Source organism: Zingiber officinale, chromosome 7A (genome assembly GCF_018446385.1).
Source record: "Zingiber officinale cultivar Zhangliang chromosome 7A, Zo_v1.1, whole genome shotgun sequence".
NCBI classification, from domain to species: Eukaryota; Viridiplantae; Streptophyta; class Magnoliopsida; order Zingiberales; family Zingiberaceae; genus Zingiber; species Zingiber officinale.
This window is the reverse complement of record NC_055998.1, coordinates 37,845,320-37,866,303: the sequence shown is the minus strand read 5'-3', so window position 1 is coordinate 37,866,303 and position 20,984 is coordinate 37,845,320. Positions and strand designations below refer to the sequence as shown.

The 20,984-nt window shown below is 38.2% G+C and overlaps 1 protein-coding gene across 3 annotated transcripts in view; it reads right to left on the bottom strand.

The window, feature by feature from the left end:
- The window catches only part of LOC122001334 (protein SABRE-like), a 72,158-nt gene that overhangs the window by 10,316 nt on the left and 40,858 nt on the right, over positions 1 to 20,984 (bottom strand). For all 3 annotated transcript variants that reach the window (XM_042556033.1, XM_042556034.1, XM_042556035.1), the window contains 4 exons: positions 20,114 to 20,360; positions 19,519 to 19,743; positions 17,604 to 17,743; positions 513 to 585 (listed from right to left, as the gene is read on the bottom strand). In XM_042556033.1, the coding sequence (XP_042411967.1) occupies positions 513 to 585; positions 17,604 to 17,743; positions 19,519 to 19,743; positions 20,114 to 20,360 (685 nt within the window). The remainder of the gene's footprint in view (positions 1 to 512; positions 586 to 17,603; positions 17,744 to 19,518; positions 19,744 to 20,113; positions 20,361 to 20,984) is intronic.

Genomic DNA, 20,984 nt, shown 5'->3' with positions numbered 1-20,984 from the left:
TGTTAGTTAAATCCTTTGCATGATTATATTGCCTTATCTTGATTGAATCAGTCTTATTTCCACTGTGCTACTCTGTTGATTCCATTGTTTTTATTTACTATCTACTCATTAAAATTTGTAATATTATTCACCTCCCTCGTCCCTCTAGCGTCGAATTTGATCCTACAATGACAAAGATTTCATTCTTACAATTGAAAATCTCTAAACATTTTATAATTTGTTGAGCTAGTAAATTCAAGAAAAACAAAAGTCAATTGTGATTCCATTGACTGTTGGGTCTAGTGGGTTTATATTACAAGCAAAGAAGCCATAAAGTAGCTAAGTGCCTAAGATAATTAACCTTGTGGAAACGAAGGTTAGGATGATAGGCAATATTAGTGTAGATGCTGATCAGCATACTTAGAAAACATATCTCTGCGTAGTTATCTAATCAAACCAAGATGTGCAGCTTCGATGTCAAATAAAATATGGTATAACAATGGATACACTGAACACATTATGACAAGAGAAACCTGGAAAAGTTCAAGTGGTGCATTTCCATCCTTTGGAGCACCCTGCTTGGCATCCACACGAAGCATTACATTTCTGCATTGAAAATTTGGTTATTATCATTGGAAGCAAACATCAAAATACAAAAAGATAAAACAAACTTTTTATTTGCTTTTGATGATTTAATGACAATTATTTCATAAAAGAAAATACAGCTTAAAAAGTGGCAAACATCTGTAATATAGTAACTATAACAAAAACCACATACTAATGCAAAATGCAAATCTGAAAGACACGCTAGCAATAATAGAATTTCTGGATAAATTAGTACTCTTTATTTTCACATCTAAGTCTAACAGAACACTAAGTTTGGGTTACAGTCTGAATTCCGGTCTATATCTGCTAGTTTATGTGGTCAAACATGAATCAATAATGAAGATGATCTGCTAGTGCTAGTATAGGCAGTATGAACCGTCCAATGAAGTATCAATAGGTGGACCACCTGGTTTTTAGGCGATGACTTCTATTGTAGAATATATTATAAATATGGATAGTTTGATTTAAATTTATTTGATTAAACATTATGAGCAGATTTTATTTGATTCCATAAATAAGTAGGGAAGAAGTGTATAAATAGCAATGATCCTCATGTACATAATTTAATCAAGAATTTAAGAAATACAATACTAGTTCTTCCTTTCTCTCTCCCTCAGCAAAAATTTTCATGGTATCAGAGCAGCAATCTGCCATTGAATCTATTATGTCACAAAGGCTATTTCCGGCACAGTAAGCCACTAGCCATCTTTCTTCAAGTGCAGCAAATTCTCGGTGACCACAGTCTTATTCTCGCCCATTAGCTACAACAAAAAACGAAAGTCATGTCAACCCCTAATTCTCTCATCGGAGTTGAAGGCTCATATATCACTAGCCACAAACTCTACCGTCTGAATTATCTTCGATGGTCGTAGTCCGTAAGGATGTATATCTACAACATAGGGAGAGAGAATTTCCTCACCAGTAGCTCTGTCCCGCCCTCACCCAAAGGCCCAAAATATAAAATCTAGAACACTGAGAATCACATGGTGATGTCTTGGCTGATATATTCGATGACCAACGAAGAGAAAAGTTTCTTCTCCGCCAATCTGCAAAGGATATATGGGAAGCTATGAAGGAAACACACTAACATTCGGACAATACGTTGGATGTGAGATTCACGACCTTATACAAGGTGGGGTATCTGATACACAATATTTCAACACCCTTTCTCGCCATTGGCAACAAGTCAACATCTTTGATGTTCACCGATGGACCGGCAAAACTGACGCCGAACTCCATCAGAAAATCAATGAGAAGAGGAGGACCTACAAGTTCTTGTACGGGTTAAACTCCTCACTGGAGAACATACGCTCAGCATTCTCAGCCTCAAACCACTGCCTAGCGTGCGTGAGGTGGTTGTTAAAGTCCGTCGTGAGGAAAGCCGAAAAAAGATTATGCTGGAGCAACTACTGCTGTTGAAGCTTCTGCACTTGTGACTCATTGATTCCAGCCTGACTCAATGGTGACAGTCACGAGCCTCGACAAAATGGTGGAGACAGCCAACCGCGACATGGTTGTCCTTGGTGCGACCATTGTCACAAAGCTAAGCACACCAAAGATAAGTGTTAGGTGATTCACGGGAAGCCACACAACTAGAAGCCCAAGTTGAAACGCCACCCGCGATCTCACATCACCCACAATCAGTCGTCGGAGCTCATGACAACCAACCCCTTCAGCGTTGAACAGATTGACTTACTGATGAAGATGTTGCGTGGCAGCGAGACATTGGAAGACTGAGAATCAAGTTGGGTTCTTTTCCTAGCACAGGCCCACTAAAAATCAAACCCAATTTGAAATTTCATCCCTTTGGCGAGAAAGTCCCACTACTGCCTCAGCTCATCTGGAGCCCGCTGGCTATTAAACCCAAACCCATACCGAAGGTATTTTCCCTAATACCTTAAATATAAACAGGTCTCTTAGATGAAGCAATATTGACTTAGGCGCATCGGATCACATGACGGGTGTATATCCCTCCATAATTATGTTTGATGTTGAAACAATTCCACTAGTCGTGTTGCAAATGGGCCTGTTGCAAAAATCATCGGCATTGGTTTTGTAACGATAACACCAAATATATACTTGAAAACAATCCTTCACATTCCTACATTGAACTACAGTCTATTGTCCGTAGGAAAGCTGACTTGATTGTTAAATTTTCTCCTCGAGATAAGAAAACAGGGAAGACGATTGGCAGTGTTGAATCATGCTCCAGACTCTACATTATTCATGAGACTTCGCCTCATTGCGGAAATTTAACTAGCTACCACTCTACCTCTTCCAACAATAAATATGTCGAAATCATGTTATGGCACTACCGTCTTGGTCATCCAAACTTTATTTATGCTGTGAAAATGTTTCAAAACTTATTTCTTAATGAAAATGTTAGCTCTTTTCAATGTGAGTTATGTCAACTTGCTGCTCATGCCCAAGCTTAAGTTACAAACCATCTAAACTCTTTTCGCTCATTGACATTTGGGACCGTCCCGTATTAAAACTCTTATGGGAAATTGTTGGTTAATTTCATATCATACTCACCTAACTTGGTTGTTTCTAATTAAGGATCAATCTGCAGTGAGTCACATATTTGAACAGTTCTATTCTATGATTCAAAATCAGTTTCAGACATCTATTCAGGTACTCAAAATCGACAATGTCAAGGAATACTTTGCCTCGAATCTTGGCGCTTTTCTATCCTTAAGTGGCATCATTCACCTCAGTTCATGCGTCGACACTCAAAAAATGGAATTGAAAGCATCTTCTCAAGATAGTTCGCTCACTCATGTTCTCTTCCAATGTACTAACAAAATTTTGGGATGATGCCGTCTCCATAGCCACCTATCATGTTCTCCCTCTTGAATTCTCAATTTTCTTAGTCTAGTTCAACTTCTCAAATCATACCCCCACACCAAGATAATCTCTCAAAATATTCATGCAAACGTATTTTGTTGTACATCATTCATCCACCATCCCATTCGTAGCAAACTTGATCCAAGACCCACCAAATACATTTTCCTTGGCTACTCACCATTCCAAAAAGTTACAAATGCTACTCACTTGTCACCAAGAAAACCTACAACACCATGGATGTTATTTTCTTTGAACAATAGTCATACTACTCCGGTTATGATATTCAAGAAGGGAATCTGAGTGAATATCATCATCCATCACACTATTCCGGAATCGACCATCATTCACTCTCTATCCAATCCCCTTATCTCACATCTCATTCCCTCGCATCAACTCCTCCCGCAGTGAAGCAATTTCGTGTATACACATGACAAAAGTCACATTCAGCACCAATTCAAGAGTCAAAACCGGATCCAACTCCCATAGACATTCACTCAGATACGATACTCAATCATGAATCTACTTCACCCATGGATAATAACCTTGACACTCCAATTGCTTTGAGAAAGGCAATTAGATCCTACACGATACATCCCATCTCCAACTTTATTTCTTATGAAGAACTGTCCCCAAATTATCGGACGTGTGTCACCGCCTTTTATAATATTCAGGTTCCAACCACCATTGATGAAGCTCTCAAACACCCTGGATAGAGAAAAAATGTTGATGAGGAAGTAAAAGTTCTACAAAAGAATGGTACATGATCTGTTTGTGAACTATCAAAGGGAAAAAAGTAATTGAATGCAAATGGATTTTTAAAGTCAAACACAAAGTTGATGGTACAATTGAAAGACTAAAGGTACGTCTAATAGCCAAGGGATTCGCACAATCCTATGGCATCGATTACCAAAAACCTTTGCTCCAGTGGCCAAGCTCAGCACTATTAGAATCCTATTCTCTTTGGCTGCAAATAAGAACTGACATTTACACCAACTAGATGTCAAACGTCTTTCGAAATGGTGACTTGGAAGTTCTCATGGAAATTACTCCCAACCTTGGCACCCATAACAAGGTATGTAAGCTTCACAAGTCATTATATGGTCTTAAGTAATCTCCCAAGGCATGGTTTCATAAGCTTGCTACATCTGTGACAAAGTATGGATACGCTCAATGTTAAGCAAATCATACCTTATTTGTGAAAATCTCTCGTGAAAGAAGATCAACATTCTTATTATCTATATCAATGATATCATCATCACCGGTGATAATGAGAAAGAAATAGCAAATCTAAAAGCGCTTCTCACTCAAAAATTTGATATAAAAGATCTCAGGAATCCAAAATTATTCCTTGGCAAGGAAATGACTTGATCTAACATGGAATATTTCTATCACAACAGAAATACACATTGGAACTACTAAAAGAAACAGGACATGATTGGGTGAAAGCCTGATATTAGTTTCCCGTCAGTGTGGTAAGTCAATTCATAAATAGTCCTCCAGAAGAACACATGAACGTTGTCTACAGAATCTTGAGATACCTCGAGTACCCCAGCCAAAGGGTTATTATTTCAAAAGAACAAAGATCAAGGTATACATGTGAACTCAGATGCAAACTGGGTTGGGATCTTCCAGAACGATTGACGTCGGGCAACTGTGCATATGTCTTGGATAATTTGGTAACATGGAGAAGTAAAAAGCAATTTGTGGTTGCAAGAAGCAGTGTTGAAGCGGAATTTAGAGCTCTTGCAATCAAAATTTGTGAAGGAATATGGATAGGTAGAATCCTAAAAGAACTCGGAATCATCACAGATAAAGCATTGCAAAGAATCTTGTTCACCATAGCCGAACGAGACACATAGAAATTGACAGACACTTCATTTCAGAAAACATGGCGAAAGGATCCGTGGATCTCTCGTATATTCCTTCACCACATCAAATCACAAGCATACTTACAAAAGCTCTCCCAAGGATCAACTTCGAAGAACTATATGACAAGTTGGGCATGTACAATATGTACAACCCAACTTGAGGAGAGTGTTGTAGAATATATTGTAAATTTGGATAGTTTGATTTAGATTTATTTGATTATACATTATGGGCAGATTTTATTTGATTGAATTTCATTCCATAAATAAGCAGAGAAGTGTATAAATAACAATAATCCTCATGTACATAATTTAATCAAGAATTTGAGAAATACAATACTAGTTCTTTCTCTCTTGACAAAATTCTTCAATTTCTAAGTTGTATGCATGTTCCAACAAAATATCAATAGGTTGACCACACGATTTTAAGTAACTACTTTGGAACTTAATGTCGAACAGTACAGGCTTAATATAGTTTTGTGAATATGTGTTGCAAGTATAGGTGGTATGAACCGTCCAACGAAGTATCAATAGGTGGACCACCTGATTTTTAGGCGATAGCTTCTCAGTTGTATGCATGTTCTAACAAAATATCAATAGGTTGACCACCTGATTTTAGTTGACCACTTTGGAACTTAATATCAAACAGTACAGGCTTAATATAGTTTTGTAAATATGTATTGCATCAACTGGCAAAGGATACTTATTTAAAGCATTCCCACTTCTCATTCTCATACCTATCTTGCATACTCAAAAAATCCTTTTCTTTCAAGCTCTCATTATTTCATTATCATCCCACAGTTCCAAAACCTGATGTTGTTTAAACTACATGGCAACATGCTTGATGATTGGAGCAATACATCATGAGTCCATGAAAATGAGACCCCTATATACATGCTTGATGTATTGCTAGAGGCATAATACATCTCAAGCAGTGTATAAAGGTGCCACGAGATTCGACAGGCTCACTGGAAACTGAAAACTACCCAGCTATAATGAAACAAGCTAAGGGAGGACTTGCACGACCAATATGAAGGTTGCATAAATGATGTTGACAAGCTAGAAATGTCAAATAGTACACCTTTTGGTGCTTCAAGAGGAGTGTTTAAGCACAGGCATGGATGGGTACAAGCTGAAATTGACATGACATTCCATCCAAGTATATGATTCCTTGTATGCATGTCTACAATAGCTTTCATGGCTATTCTTATACCAATACCCATCCTGATGAAATGTAAGGTAATTCAAATGGATTGCTGGTTTGCCACATAGTGATACAACTGCTTTAGATGCTTGGGACCGATTTCAAATTAGGCACATTGAACCTCCAAGTTATGAACTTATAATGGGCCTCAATCATTTTGGTATTTTTAATCACTCATTGTTCATATTAATATACTTGTAAAGAAACTACTATTAACTCGTAAATTATTTATGTAATTGATTTAGTACGAATATTTTGAACATGAAATTATAATTGATAGTGCCTGCATAGATAGCCTTGTGGTATGAATCAAATGGATGGGGCTACTTTAAAAAAATTTTATGCCACGTTTACTTCATTATCTGCTGTAGAGCAACTGAGAAAGGAACAAGATTGATGATGTCATGTTCTAGTTGATTTTTCTATTGTATCTCTCGTAAAAACAAAGTATGTACAAAGTGATTATATACATAACAATCCTTATATTAGCTATGTTATCATAACCCATGAATATCCCATAATTTATGGAATCACATCCCATAATTTATAGAATCGCTCCCATGATGTATGGAATCATGATCCCATAATTTATAAAATATTTTCAGACTATGTAGAGATATACATGGTAACAAAAATAATATTTCCCCACAACCCTATCAAAATTTGGTGAATAGGTGTTTATCATTTCCAGTTTGGATACAATACTTTGAAACACTGAGATCTAGTCAAAATCCATATGTTCCAGCTTGTTATTTCTTTCCTGTTTAAGCATTAGTCAGTTGCTTCATCAATTCTAGTCATTTGGTCAACAAAAACATTCTTATTGCTCACTTTTGCTTGAGCATCAGCTGATTGACCAATCGACTGATTCTTCATTCAATTAATCAACAATTTCCAATCAACTGTTCACTCCAACAAAACTTTATGTTTGTTGCCATTTTAGCATGAGTTGTTTGATCAATTGATTACGCCATCTCTCAACCAGATATCCCATCAATCAATTGATGAAAACATAAACGTGGCAGAAACCAAAAACCTTGTATCAGTTGACTCATCCAAACCATCAGTTGATTGGTGCCCTGAATAGTGGCCTCCATTTAATTTCAACCATCAATCAACTATTGAGTTGATTGCCTAGTTGACTGATCTTCAGCCACTTCAAATCTTGCTTAGAGACTTCACGTTTCTAGCACTTCCTTGTGTGTCTAGTGTAGGTTGATCTCGATTCACCAAGGCTTTATCTTTGCCTAGTATCCCTACTAAGACTTCCCTTGCATAGAAACCCCATATATGTAGGACTTCATCCATTACCCAGTATCCAACCTACTAGAACTTCCATTTGTCCAGCCTCCAATGCCTAGAGTTCGCTCCTCTGGGACTTCATCCTTGCTTGAGATCCCGTTTGAACTTCATCTCTACCAAGCATCCAATTCTCTACGACTTGTTTGGACTTCCATCACCTGCTTAACAATACCTATCACGATTTCCTTCACTATCAAACATCCAATCCTCTATGTTAGAATATTGTAAACATAATAACTAAGGGTATTATTGTAATTATGCTACATATCCTTTTCTATAGTCAATAACTCCGTGGTGTCTAATACACGATTTTCTCTTAACATGGTATCAGAGTCAAACCCTAATTTTTCCGCCACCGCCACAATTCCTGCCGCCATTAGTCACGCTTGGACGGGAGAAAATCTCTCCCGATCCCTCTTCTCTCTCGCGCGTCGCCCGCTTCGGTTTCTCCGTGGTTGCCGTTGACGCTGACGTCAGCCACCGCAACCAGGATCTGTTCCTCGGCCTCGAGAAAGCCGCTCCCTCTCGCATCACCTGCAAGCACAAGCCGTTGTTTCTCCCTCGCGCGCCGCCTGCTTCTCCCTCTTGCGTCGCCCGCAAGCACAAACCGTCGCCTCCATTCCTTGCACGCCAGCAGAGGCATCTCTTTCCCGATCGTGAGCACAAGCCGCCGCTGCTCTTCCTTCTGTATGGAATATCCTTGTGTCGCAGCAACCCCTAAATTTTCTAGCGTCGATGCAGCAAACCCTAAATTTTCTAGTGCCACAGTGAACCCTTAATTCTCCTGCAGTCCGACGACGGAGAGAAACTCCGTGCCTGTCTCCAAGGTGCTGCAACGTCGCCGAAGAGTCGGCTACTGCCCTCTTTCACCGAGCTGATCAATGGCTACCTTTAGCACTCCAACGCCGGATATTTCGATCTTTACCAACCACATCACTGCACCATTCTCCTCCGAGCAGTTTGATGGTAAGAACTACTCCTCTTGGTCCTCTCACATTGAGCTTTGACTTGTTGGACAGGGTTATGAGACACATCTCTCTCAAACCAAAGAGGATGTCTAAGTCGTCGATCGTCCTCTGTGGAGAAAGGCTGACGCCCAGTTGTATTGCATTATCCGAGCCACCATCCATCCATCTCTTAAGGATGCCTTCCGCACTCACAAAACCTGTAAAGATGTTTGGGCTCAACAACTCTTTACAAACACCTCTCGGCGACTATATCAAGTTTGTGAAGATCTCATGACAATCCTCAATGCCCATCAAATTAAGGATTCAATGACAACTTATCTAGGTTCGGTCTTTAGCCTTCTTTGTGACTTCAATGAACTACTTCCACCTGCAGCCACTCCTGTTACAGAGATTGAAAATCGAAAGAAGTTTTTTATGTCTCTGGCTTTATATGATCTGCCCTCAAATTATTCTCATGTTCGTAATCAGATCCTGGACAGTCCCACAGAAGCTACCATAGATAGTACCTGGGTGGCTCTCCTCCATGTCCCTGCCAAAGTCTTGACGTTGCCTCCTTCCGTTCCTAGTGACTCGTCAACTTTGGTCTCTCGAAACAACAACAGACCTCCACCTCGTAAGGGTGGCAAAGGACGTCCTTGGTGTGATCACTGCTACCGACCAGGACACACAATTAATAAGTGGAGTCTACATGGTCGACCTCCTCGTGTTGCTCAGGTCGTTTAGAGTTCTATCGCTTCTTCAACTTTCGCTGCGCAGCCGCCACCGGATCCGACCTCACAACCTTCCTATAATGACTTTCTGAAATGGTTTGAGGATCGTCAGACTTCTGATTCCACTGTTGTTGTTGCACACGCTGTTAATTCCTTTGCTAGCATATCTTACTCTTCAAGTCCTTGGGTTCTTGATTCCGGGGCCATTGATCATATCACTGGTAATAAATCTCTATTGTCTTCTCTCACTATTTCTGGTTATTTACCAATTATCACCATGGCCAATGGTTCCCAAATTGAGTCCAAGGGTATTGATATTGTTCATCCTTCTCCGTTTCTTTCTAATCATAATGTTCTTTTTGTTCCCGGAGCTCCCTTTAATCTATTGTCAATAAGTCAACTTACTCGGTCTTTTGATTGTGTTATTTATTTTACTAAAACGTCTGTTTCCTTACAGGACCGGAGTACGGGGAGGATGATTGGCTTCGGATGTGTCTCATGGACTTTATCGACTTCAACAAGCCTCTGTTGTTGGTTCAACGGCGGCATGTCCACTTCTTATTCATGCTCAGTTGGGACATCCAGGTCTTAATAAGCTGAAACAATTACATCCTAGTCTTTCTCACTTAGAGTCTTTGTTTTGTGAGTCGTGCAGTTAGGTAAACATGTTCGCAGTTCTTTTTCTCCTCGCACTGTGAGTCGGGCTACGCCTAGGGCTGTAAATGAACCAAGCGTTCGTGAACAAGCATGGTGTTCGGCTTGGTAAGAGCTTGTTTATGTTCGTTCAATATATATAAGGTTAATTAAACAAACAAGCTTGAACAGCTCATTAAGCTAAACAAACAAGCTTGAACACATATGCGTTCGGCTCGTTAACATTCGTGAACAACGTTCATGAACAATGTTCAAGAACCATATTTATTAATAAAACTCTTTTTAATATGTTAAATAAACAATAATATAATATAAAATAAATAAATAAATTTAAATTATCAAACTCAATAACCAATCAAACAACTAAAAAATTTTAAACAATCAAACAAGCTTGAATTGAGAGCTTGATAACATCTAAACGAACCAAGCTCGAACCAAGCTCAAGCCAAGCTTGAATTGAGAGCTTGATAATATCTAAACGAACCAAGCTCAAGACAAGCTTAAATTGAGAGCTTGATAACATCTAAACGAACCAAGCTCAAGTCAAGCTTCAAACAAGCTCAAGCTCATAAAAAATAAACCAAGTCAAGCTTGAACACTCATTTCAAAAGCTTGGTTCATTTTAAGCTCGGCTCAGCTCGGCTCGGCTTGGCTTGTTTACAGCCCTAGCTACGCCCTCCTTTGCTTTGGTTCATTCTGATGTTTGAGGCCCGAATCGTGTTTCTTCTATATTGTGATCACGATATTTTGTTACTTTTATAGACGATTTTTTCCGTTGTACATGGTTGTATTTGATGAAAGAACGTTTAGAATTATTTTCTATTTTTCAATCTTTTTTTCATGAAATCAAAACTCAGTTTGATATTTCTCTTCGAACTTTGCAAAGTGATAATGCACGCGAGTATCTTTCTACTCAGTTTCGTTTCTTCTTGGCATCTCATGATGTACTGCATCGCACGTCTTGCCCTCATACCCCTCAACAGAATGGGGTTACAGAACGCAAGAATCGTCATCTCCTTGAGACCACTCGGACTTTTCTTCTCCATTCTCATGTTCCTCATCAGTTTTGGGGTGATGTCATACTTACTGTGTTATCTCATCAATTGTATGCCTTCCTCCACTCTCTAGGGTAAAATATCTCATCATATCCTCTACCCTCATCATCCTCTTCATCCTTTATCACCTTGGGTCTTTGGTTCTATATGTTTTGCTCATGATCTTGATCCTAGCATTGATAAACTCTCTCCCCGATCTCATAAGTGCGTTTTCCTTGGGTACCCACGATCTCAGAAAGGGTACAAGTGTTATTCCCCTACTCTTCGTCGGCACATCTCTGCTGATATCACATTCTTTGATTCGGTTTCATTTTTTGGGCCTCCCACTTCCCAGTCCGAAGTTTCTCCCTCTCCACCTGCACCAATGACTATCTTTTGTCCTTTGGAGGCGCCACTATCATCCCCAACCTCGTCTTCTCCTTTACAAGTTTATCAGCGTCGTCCTCATCCTACTTTGCCGCCGATCGACCCTGACACTGCCGTGGACACATCTTTGGAGCCAAGTCCTTCGCCGTTTTCTCCGATCCCATCTCCTGACTCTGATATTCCTATTGCACTTCGAAAGGGCATGCGTTCCACTCGTAATCCTTCTCCTCACTATGCTGTCTTTGAGTTATCATCGTCTTTCTCTTTCCTCTTATTCTTGTCTTTCTTCCTTGTCGTCTGTTTCTCTTCCTAAGACAGGTAATGCCTTTGTCCATCCAGGATAGAAACAAGCTATGCTTGATGAAATTTATGCTTTACAAAGTAGTGGGACTTGGGACCTCGTTCCTCTACCACCTAGGAAGTCAGTTGTTGGTTGTCGATGGGTGTATACGGTGAAGGTTGGTCCAGACGGCATGGTTGATAGACTTAAGGTGCGTCTCGTCGCTAAAGGCTATACTCAGATCTTCGGATTGGATTATGAGAATACTTTTTCTCCTGTTACCAAGATGTCTTTTGTATGTCTATTCCTGTCAATTGTTGCGATTCGTCATTGGCCTCTTTATCAGTTGGACATCAAAAATGCATTCTTACATGGTGATCTGCTCGAGGAAGTTTACATAGAGCAACCTCCGTGTTTTGTTACTCAGAGGGAGTCTTCTGGTCTTATATGTCGCATGCGAAAATCTTTATATGGCCTCAAGCAATCACCCAGAGCATGGTTCGGTAGATTTAGTACTGTAATTCAACAGTTTAGCATGACTCAGAGCGAGACTGACCATTCTGCCTTTTATTGCCACTTATCTACTGGTTGCATCTACGTAGTAGTTTATGTTGATGATATTGTCATCACAGGTAGTGATCATCTTGGGATTTCACAGGTGAAACATCTTTTTAAACATTTTCAGACAAAGGACTTCGGCAAAGTCAAATATTTCTTGGGGATAGAAGTAGCACAGTCTAAACAGGGGATCGTCATATCCCAAAGGAAGTATGCAATGTATATTTTGGAAGAAACAAGAATGTTAAACTCAAAGACAGTCGACAACCCTATAGATCCTAATGTCAAGCTCCTGCCAAATCAGGGGGAGTCTCTTCTAGATCCTAAACGGTACAGGCGATTAGTGGGAAACTAAGCTACCTTATTGTTACTCATCCGGATATCTCATTTACGATAAGTGTAGTAAGTCAATTTCTCAACTCTCCATGCAAAGAACATTGGGATGCTGTGACTCGCATTATTCGATATATCAGAGGCGCACCAGGAAAGGGTCTTTTGTATGCAGACAAAGGACATACTCGAGTCATAGGGTACTCTGATGCAGATTGGGAAGAATTTCCCACTGATAGAAGATCCACTTCTGGGTTTTGCATATTTGTCGGAGGTAATCTTATTTCTTGGAAAAGCAAAAAGCAGAATGTTGTGGGAAGATTCAGTGCAGAGGCAAAGTAATGGCCATAACTAGTCAAGAGCTTATATGGCTAAAACGATTGCTTCAGGAACTTAGGTTTGGAGAGGTTACACAAATGTCACTTATATGTGACAACCAGGCTGCTATGCATATTGCCTCAAACCTAATTTTTCATGAGGACAAAGCATATTGAAGTTGACTGTCACTTTGTTAGAGAGAAAGTCATATCAAGAGAAATATCTACTAGTTTTGTTAATTCACATGATCAACTAGCAGATAAATTCACTAAGCCACTGAGTGGTTCCCGAATTGACTACATATGTAATAAGCTGGGTACATATGATCTATATTCTCCAGCTTGAGGGGGAGTGTTAGAATATTATAAACATAATAACTAGGGGTATTATTGTAATTATGTTGTATATCCTTCTCTATATAAGTCAATAACTCCGTGGTGTCTAATACACGATTTTCTCTTAACACTCTACAACCTGCCTAACATCTTATCCTCTTTGACCCATTAGGACTTCCTTCACTTGTCAAATGTCTAATCTAACTTGACCCATTTGGACTTCGTGAATGTATCCGATCGACTTTGATCGACTTGACACATCATCTCCAACCATCAAACATGTTGCACAAATATAATGCTCTAACAATGAAACCTCAATTCATACCATAGTCAACTTTGACCAATAGTCGATTACACCAACAAAAGTTAACTTTGACTTGTTGCCATCGAAATTTCTCCCATAGTCATTGACAATTGTTTGCTAACACACCAAGACTAGGTTTCAATGTGGAACAATGTGTCTTGAATTTAGCTGAGACGACATTGAAATGTGCTGCAGAATAGAGCATCTTAATTTCTTAAAAGATATGCATGGTCCACTTGTTAATCTTAGTAGTATTTATCCAATGAATTTTGTTCATATATCATAACACGATGGGATTGCCAAATGCAACAATCAACATCTGGTTTGTTGCTTGTGCCATGATGTTCCCTATCAGATGCTTCAAACATGATTGGGACAATGTTCTTATCGCTTATTTGATTTCTCATTGATGAAGCTCCATTGCCCACTCTAGATGAACACTCTTTCTTTTACTTTGCCATATCTCATTAGATTTTCATTGAGGATATTTTGTTCTCTGATATAAACTCAATTGGTTAAGCACTCCTTGGGGTGTTGAACTCAAAAGAGAGATCTTCATCATGACCTTCCAGATCCAAATGTCTATGATACTACCTTCTTTTACTGTGCGACATATGGCCTTCAGATCAACAGACTAAAGTCTTGTATCTATCTGGCTAGGGTTGATGACACGACACTATGTAGTTGTTTTCCATTACGGGCTTTCGGGAGGGTTCCATGTTCAGGTATCTCGGGATTCCTTTGGCTGCAGAGTGGCTATGGATTTCTGATTACAACTCACCGCTAGATTCACTAGTCCGACAGATCAATGTTTGGCCTCATAAAACACTATCTTATGCGGGCAAGGTGCAACTCATTACCTATATACTCCAGGGAATGGAGTGTTTTTGGTTATCTATTTTACCACTTCCTATGGGTATTATTGATCGTACTTACAACATATACAGATCTTTCATGTGGACATCTAAATATCCACCAGTTTCTTGGGCAGATATGTGTAGACCCAAGGATGAAGGCGGTTTGTGGTTTCAAGACTTACATGCTTGGAACTTAGCTCTCTTGGCTAAAGTGTGATGGCAGATACATGCCTAGGGATGGCAATTTTCCCCGCGGGTTTGGAGCCCCGCGGGGAAAACCCGAAATGGGGATGGGGATCCCTGATTTTTCGGGGATGGGGCGGGTTTGGGGCGGGTATGGGAATACTATCCCCATCCCCGAACCCGCCCCGAATATTATTATTATTATTATTATTAATAAATAATAATATGATTTTTTTTAAAAATATTAATAATAGTGTTAACATTAATCTATTGGCTTCAAATAGGCAACAAGATCTGTGAGGTCTGTATGTACTTCATGATTTACCTGAGCTATTATTCGGAACCATGTCTTCTGTATTTCCCTGTTTGCCATCCTTGCAGGAAATCGAGCTGAATAAGACTAGCTGGAATGCACTGTTTGAGCCTTACCTTTTCTTTGAGACATACAAAAATTATCTCCAGGTTGACATTGTTGCTGCCGATAGATCATGGAGATGGGGCGGGGATGGGGAATCCCCGAACCCGAAAAAATGAAAACGGGGCGGGGATGGGAATGGCAAACCCGCCCCCGCCCCGCCCCGCCCCATTGCCATCCCTATACATGCCAAGGAGGATGTGCTTTGAATAAAGTGGGTCCATCCCATTTACCTAAGGCACACGGATGTATGGCCTTGGGAGGTCATCCACACATAATCCCTATTGATTAAGCAGTTGCTTCAGATACGGGACCTTGTCCTATTGGCAGCTGGGACACCGAGGGCTAGCAGATCGATTTACTCGAGATGATTGAGTGGCTTGAGCTTATGATTTCTTTAGGCACCCTAGCCCTAAGAAACCATGGGTCTGGACAATGTGAAAGACATATTCAGTTGAGCCATGCAATTACATTTTGGATGTTGGCGCAGTGACGTCTCCCCACTAGAGATAGATAAGAGTACTTGGAGGATCGGCAGTGCATCTTCTACCATCAGGTGCTAAGAGTCCCAAGAGCATCTTTTCTTTGGGTGCCCCCCTATTGCGGAGCTTTGGAGGAGGATTAAAGAATGACTTCATATGCAATAGGAGATGTCCACGTACAGACGGATGATGCGAGTCTTTGGGAAATACTATCGAGGGAGTAGGGTGTCAACAAAGGCCTATCACCTGGCTTTGTTTTCAATGATTTATTATGTTTGGCAAGCGAGGAATAGTAGTTTATTTAGAGAAGGGCAATTAGATATTCAGATCTCAGAAGTGTGCAAACTCATGTGTACCAATCTTTGGGAGTATACTCTGATTTGACATTGCGTCAGACATAAGTAACTCGCAGGGACTAGTGGTTTGGTTGGGGTGAGTGTCATTAGATATATGAGATGGTTGATGTTGGTGATTGGGCTTGTCTAATCAAGTTTGTACCTCTTTTCTCTTTGGATTCAATATATTTTTATTTATCCCAAAAAAAATATAACATTCCGTGTGGGAATAGGTATGCAATTATATTCTCTTCCTTTTTTTTTCATCTTCTTTCTTCTTTCCCATCCAATTCTCTACACCCTCACCAAACTATGAAACACGAAAATATTCAAGTCAAAGTTGAGATATTTGGCATGGCTCAAGATTTTGAACCTTAATCTGACTATCTCCTACCAAATCCAATTGATTTTTATCACTATTACTGTCCTATTTTTTATCTTAAACATTTACGAGTCAACTAACCATTGATGGTTGTTTTTGGGATCCTCAACAAGTGATTTCCTTCTTCCATTTCATCACTTCACCTATGATGCCAATGCTGCCACAAGAAGTCCACTAGAGAGATTATCTCCTAAGATGTCATCTCATATACTGATTTTTAGTTTACATCAAGATCATGCCTTAATTTTTATAAAGTCTTTCCTAGTTTATATAACAAGCTGAAAATAGTTAATATCTCTCACGTAGCTTAAATGGGAATTTTAAGAATCATTAGTTATGTGTAGTGGTCTCATAATGGGTGTTTTAACTTAATTAGGATTTAAAGATTTAGAGCAAGTTTCCTACAAAGGGAAGGATAATAACTGCCCAAACATATTTTTTTTTCCAACTGCACTTTACCTTTGATTGGCCAGAAATCTCCTTTTTCACATAGAATAGTCAACATACCCAATAAAATCTACTTTCCCTCTTCTTGCAACAGTTATCAACATTATCAACCATTTACGGCCCTAGCAGACTACTTTAATGTCCTTTTGCTACAGCAGTCAATCAGGACAGAATTCGTCAATAGGTATTCATGTTCATATGATCTCACCATGTATATGCTTCGTTGTTATCAGACTAGCAATTTATGAAAAAAAAAAAAAAAACAGCAGTGCTATTGGGATGGGATGATGCGTGCATTTTTTTCATTATCTCAACGATGCTCTGGGCGAGGGATTGTTTTCAAAATAGAAAAATACACCTAGATAATTTGTCATATTCATATGCTGGTGGGAAGAAAACAAGAAATAGAGTATTGGCGCTCGTTCAATAGAAACAATATAGTACTATGAGGAATGAACTACAACTCAAATAGCTTGTGAGAGAATGTGACTATGTTTGCTCTCGGATGAGCACGAATTATCATGTACAGTGACAATCAAGATAATGTATTGATTCATGAACAAATATAGAAAATTGAAGCTAAGTATCAACTCATTAGAGGTGTTGCTACAATGACTAAGATCACTCCTCAACCATGAAAAAAAAACTTGCTAATTTCATTACACCACCATAGCATCTCTTATAGGTCAAATAAAACTATTCCCTTCACTTTTAACTCTAACTGAAATATCATGAGCTAAGTACAATCTATGTAATAAATAATGAAATGATATAAGATACTTTCAACCAGCATAACATAAGTGAAGCAACTAAATACTTACTTTCCCCATTCAGGAGGAGCATTCCATGCTGACAATAGCATGTTTGACTTTGCATTAGGTAGGCAATTTCTAACAACAAAGGACTTAGTAGTAAATTGAGCAACACCAATGTCCTTGTAATCCCGATCAAAATCATACATCTGATGTAACATAAAAGGAAATGGGATGTTACGATATGATAACAAAAAGTCATTGGGATATTACTATAAGGCAATCAAAGATCACCATGTTTAACTATATAACAAGTAATGCCAAATTCTATTGTTCAAAATAAGACAATAGAAAAATAAAAACAAAACTGAACATGATTGGAAACTACACAGAACCAAACAACATTGACAATCTTAATACAAGATGTAAACAAACTTTTAACGAAAATTGCTTGAACAATGGTTTTTCATATTACTGGGGCATCACAATGAGAAATTCATTTGAAACACATAGCAGCAAGCGCTTTAGTTTGAAGATTCCACTTCACTCAAGTTACTCCTCATCAATAGATTGATTATGTGCAGTCGTCTCATAAAGAAATTAAGGATCTTTAAGTTAGATAAGGAACAGCATTAAACATCAAAGAGAAAAATGATAGGGTAGAGTTGGAATAACTTGTCATAGAAAATCACATGGTGACACACACACTCCAGCCGCTTAAGTTCAAAAAATAATAATAATAATAACAATAACTCCCATCAAGCATCAAGGCTAACATGATTTACATACCTAATTCAAGCACCTGAGTAATTAATATCTCAGAAAAAGAGTTTGCAACATTTTCATAACCAGAGCATGCCATACCCATTTTATTAATATTGGAAATCTCTAAAGCTATAGAAGTCTGCAAATACTTTTCAACCATGTTTCTTTTTCACAATTATCTCTATCACTACAGTCAGAAGGACAACTGCTCCTAACGTAATGCAGTATCAAATATGAAAACTACTTATAATACTTATCTTCCTAAAGAGAAGACAATGAACACAAACGCTGAGATTCTTTCTTCTTTGGATTGCATCGATGTTATCAAAGAGAACAGTGTAATTGATTGTAGCTAAAGAGAACTAGCAGCCTCTGATGATTTAAAATTTATACTAATAATAATTCAGTAATTGTATTAAGAGGCAAAAATATTATAAATGTAAGGACAAACAGAATGCTTTTAACCAACAAAACCAACAGTAAAGAAAGTTGCATCATATAAAGAATTCTCCAGCTTAGCAATTCAAAAGAAAACAAATGTCTGTGCGGATTAAAGTGTTTGATATAATCAAGAACAATAAAAATAACAACAAATTACTTTTGAAAATTAAACAAGATATATTTTACTCACCATTTCATCTCCTAGGATTACCAATATTCTCAAATGCATCCTTAAATTCTATAAAAGGTTTTAATGTATAAAGGGAAATAGGAGAAAAAAATTAGCAACCGTGGGATTGTAAAGCATAATCAGCCTCTTGCATCATTGTTATCAAAGAGGCGAACGCTGTAACTGGTTGTAACTAAAAAGAACTAGCAGCCTTGGATCATTTAAAATTTAAACCACTAATAATTAAGCTATTGGAATAAGAGGAGAAAAATACTACAAAGGTAAGAACAAACAGATTGCCTTTTACCAACAAAACCAATTGTAGAGGACAGTTACGTCATATAAAGCATTCTTCAGCTTAGCAACTCACAAGAAAAACAATGTGTTGACTAAAGTGCTTGATATAGCTAGGAACAATGAAAATAACAAACAAAATGTTTTACTCAGCATTTTCCTAGGACTACCAATATTCTCAAATGCATCCTATAATTCTTTAACAGGTTTTAATGTATACAGAGAGAAAAGGAGAAGAAATTTAAGCAACCATGAAATTATAAAAAATAATCACCCTCTTTAATAGTTTCAGAAAAAAAATCTCTAAATACACACCATCTCATTTATCTCTGCTTCAGCAAAAGATTTTCCATCAGCAAGCATAGTCCAAACGACTTTATTGATTCTCATGGAAATCCGCATAGCACAAGATGGACTTTTGTTCTTTTCTTTCTCCATTAGACGTAGCTGTGCAGCTTTTTGCAAAGCCCTCCGCAATGCAGAAGATGCCTCTTTCCTGGACTTCTGAATACTTACCAGATCTTTGTTTAGACCTTGCACCTAATTAAATAACATATCTAAGTGGCATGAAAAGGAAAATTCAGTTTCTAAATGCTAAAAACATGCTGAATCACATTTTAATCTGTTGTTGTTATTCATCAATCAGAAGGTTGATCAGTCCACCTAAAGTTTGTATATACATACAGGACTGACAATATCATTTAGAACACAAAACACTGGTGAAATTCTTTTAGTGATATTGTTAAGTAAATTTTGCAGAACGGTATTTGGATAGCATAAGGAACTACATCATTCTAATGATTGTAAAACATGTTGATTAAGATTTACCTTGAACTGAAGCCTTAAATAGTAAGATATAATAGAAATTACATTAAAGTTCTAGTTAAAGTGTTTTGAGCAGAAAATTTACCAGAATAGACTTCCCACCGGTAATCATCCACAAGTCACCACTCTTTTCTTGTGAACACAAATCAGAGTGAGAATCACCCGATAAGGTCCTAATGTCATCTAGGAGCAGCTTCCTCTCTCTTTCTGTTTTCTCAAGGTTAATTTTTGCCAATTCAACCTCTTCAACACCATCAGGAACTACCTCGTCAGCTTCTTCCTCAACATCTTCATCGTCTTCAGATGGATAGGAAAGGCTACTTCTACGAGGCCTGGTAACAACTCATGTAATTCCACTACTTTGAAGTTGAACAATGGTAGTCATGTGCGACAACAAATTTTAAAGTAAAGCAATAGGAGAAAACAAAAGGCAGAAAGACAGCTAAAAACAATTTCAAGACCTTTACAAAACACATTCATTTGACTGCTAATCTCAGAAGTAAAATCAAAATAACAGCATCTTAAAACAAGTAATGATTGTCATTCTAAATGAATCAGATGCAACCATAATTATTAAAATAAAAAAACGTGCATATGAAAAATAAATAAAAGTAGACAAATGGCTTTTTGAAGAAAGACAAAAAGATGATGGGTGAAGCATAATCTATGGTTCAGTCATGAATGATGTAACTGTAACAACAAAAAGAATGCACCTAAAGAAATCAAAGAAAACAATAGACCTTAAAAATCAAGACCATCAGCTTGCGATTGTGAGTGTTTAAAGGTAGTAGTCATAACAAGGTATGAATCAATGCTCATGCCACTAAGCCATATAAGGGTGGGCAAAAAACCTGACATACTCAACCCAACAGCATCTAAATTAGCCATACAATTTGCGTGTTAGACTATTAAATATGTCAGATTTTGGTTAGGGTAGAGTTTCAGGTTTTGATATA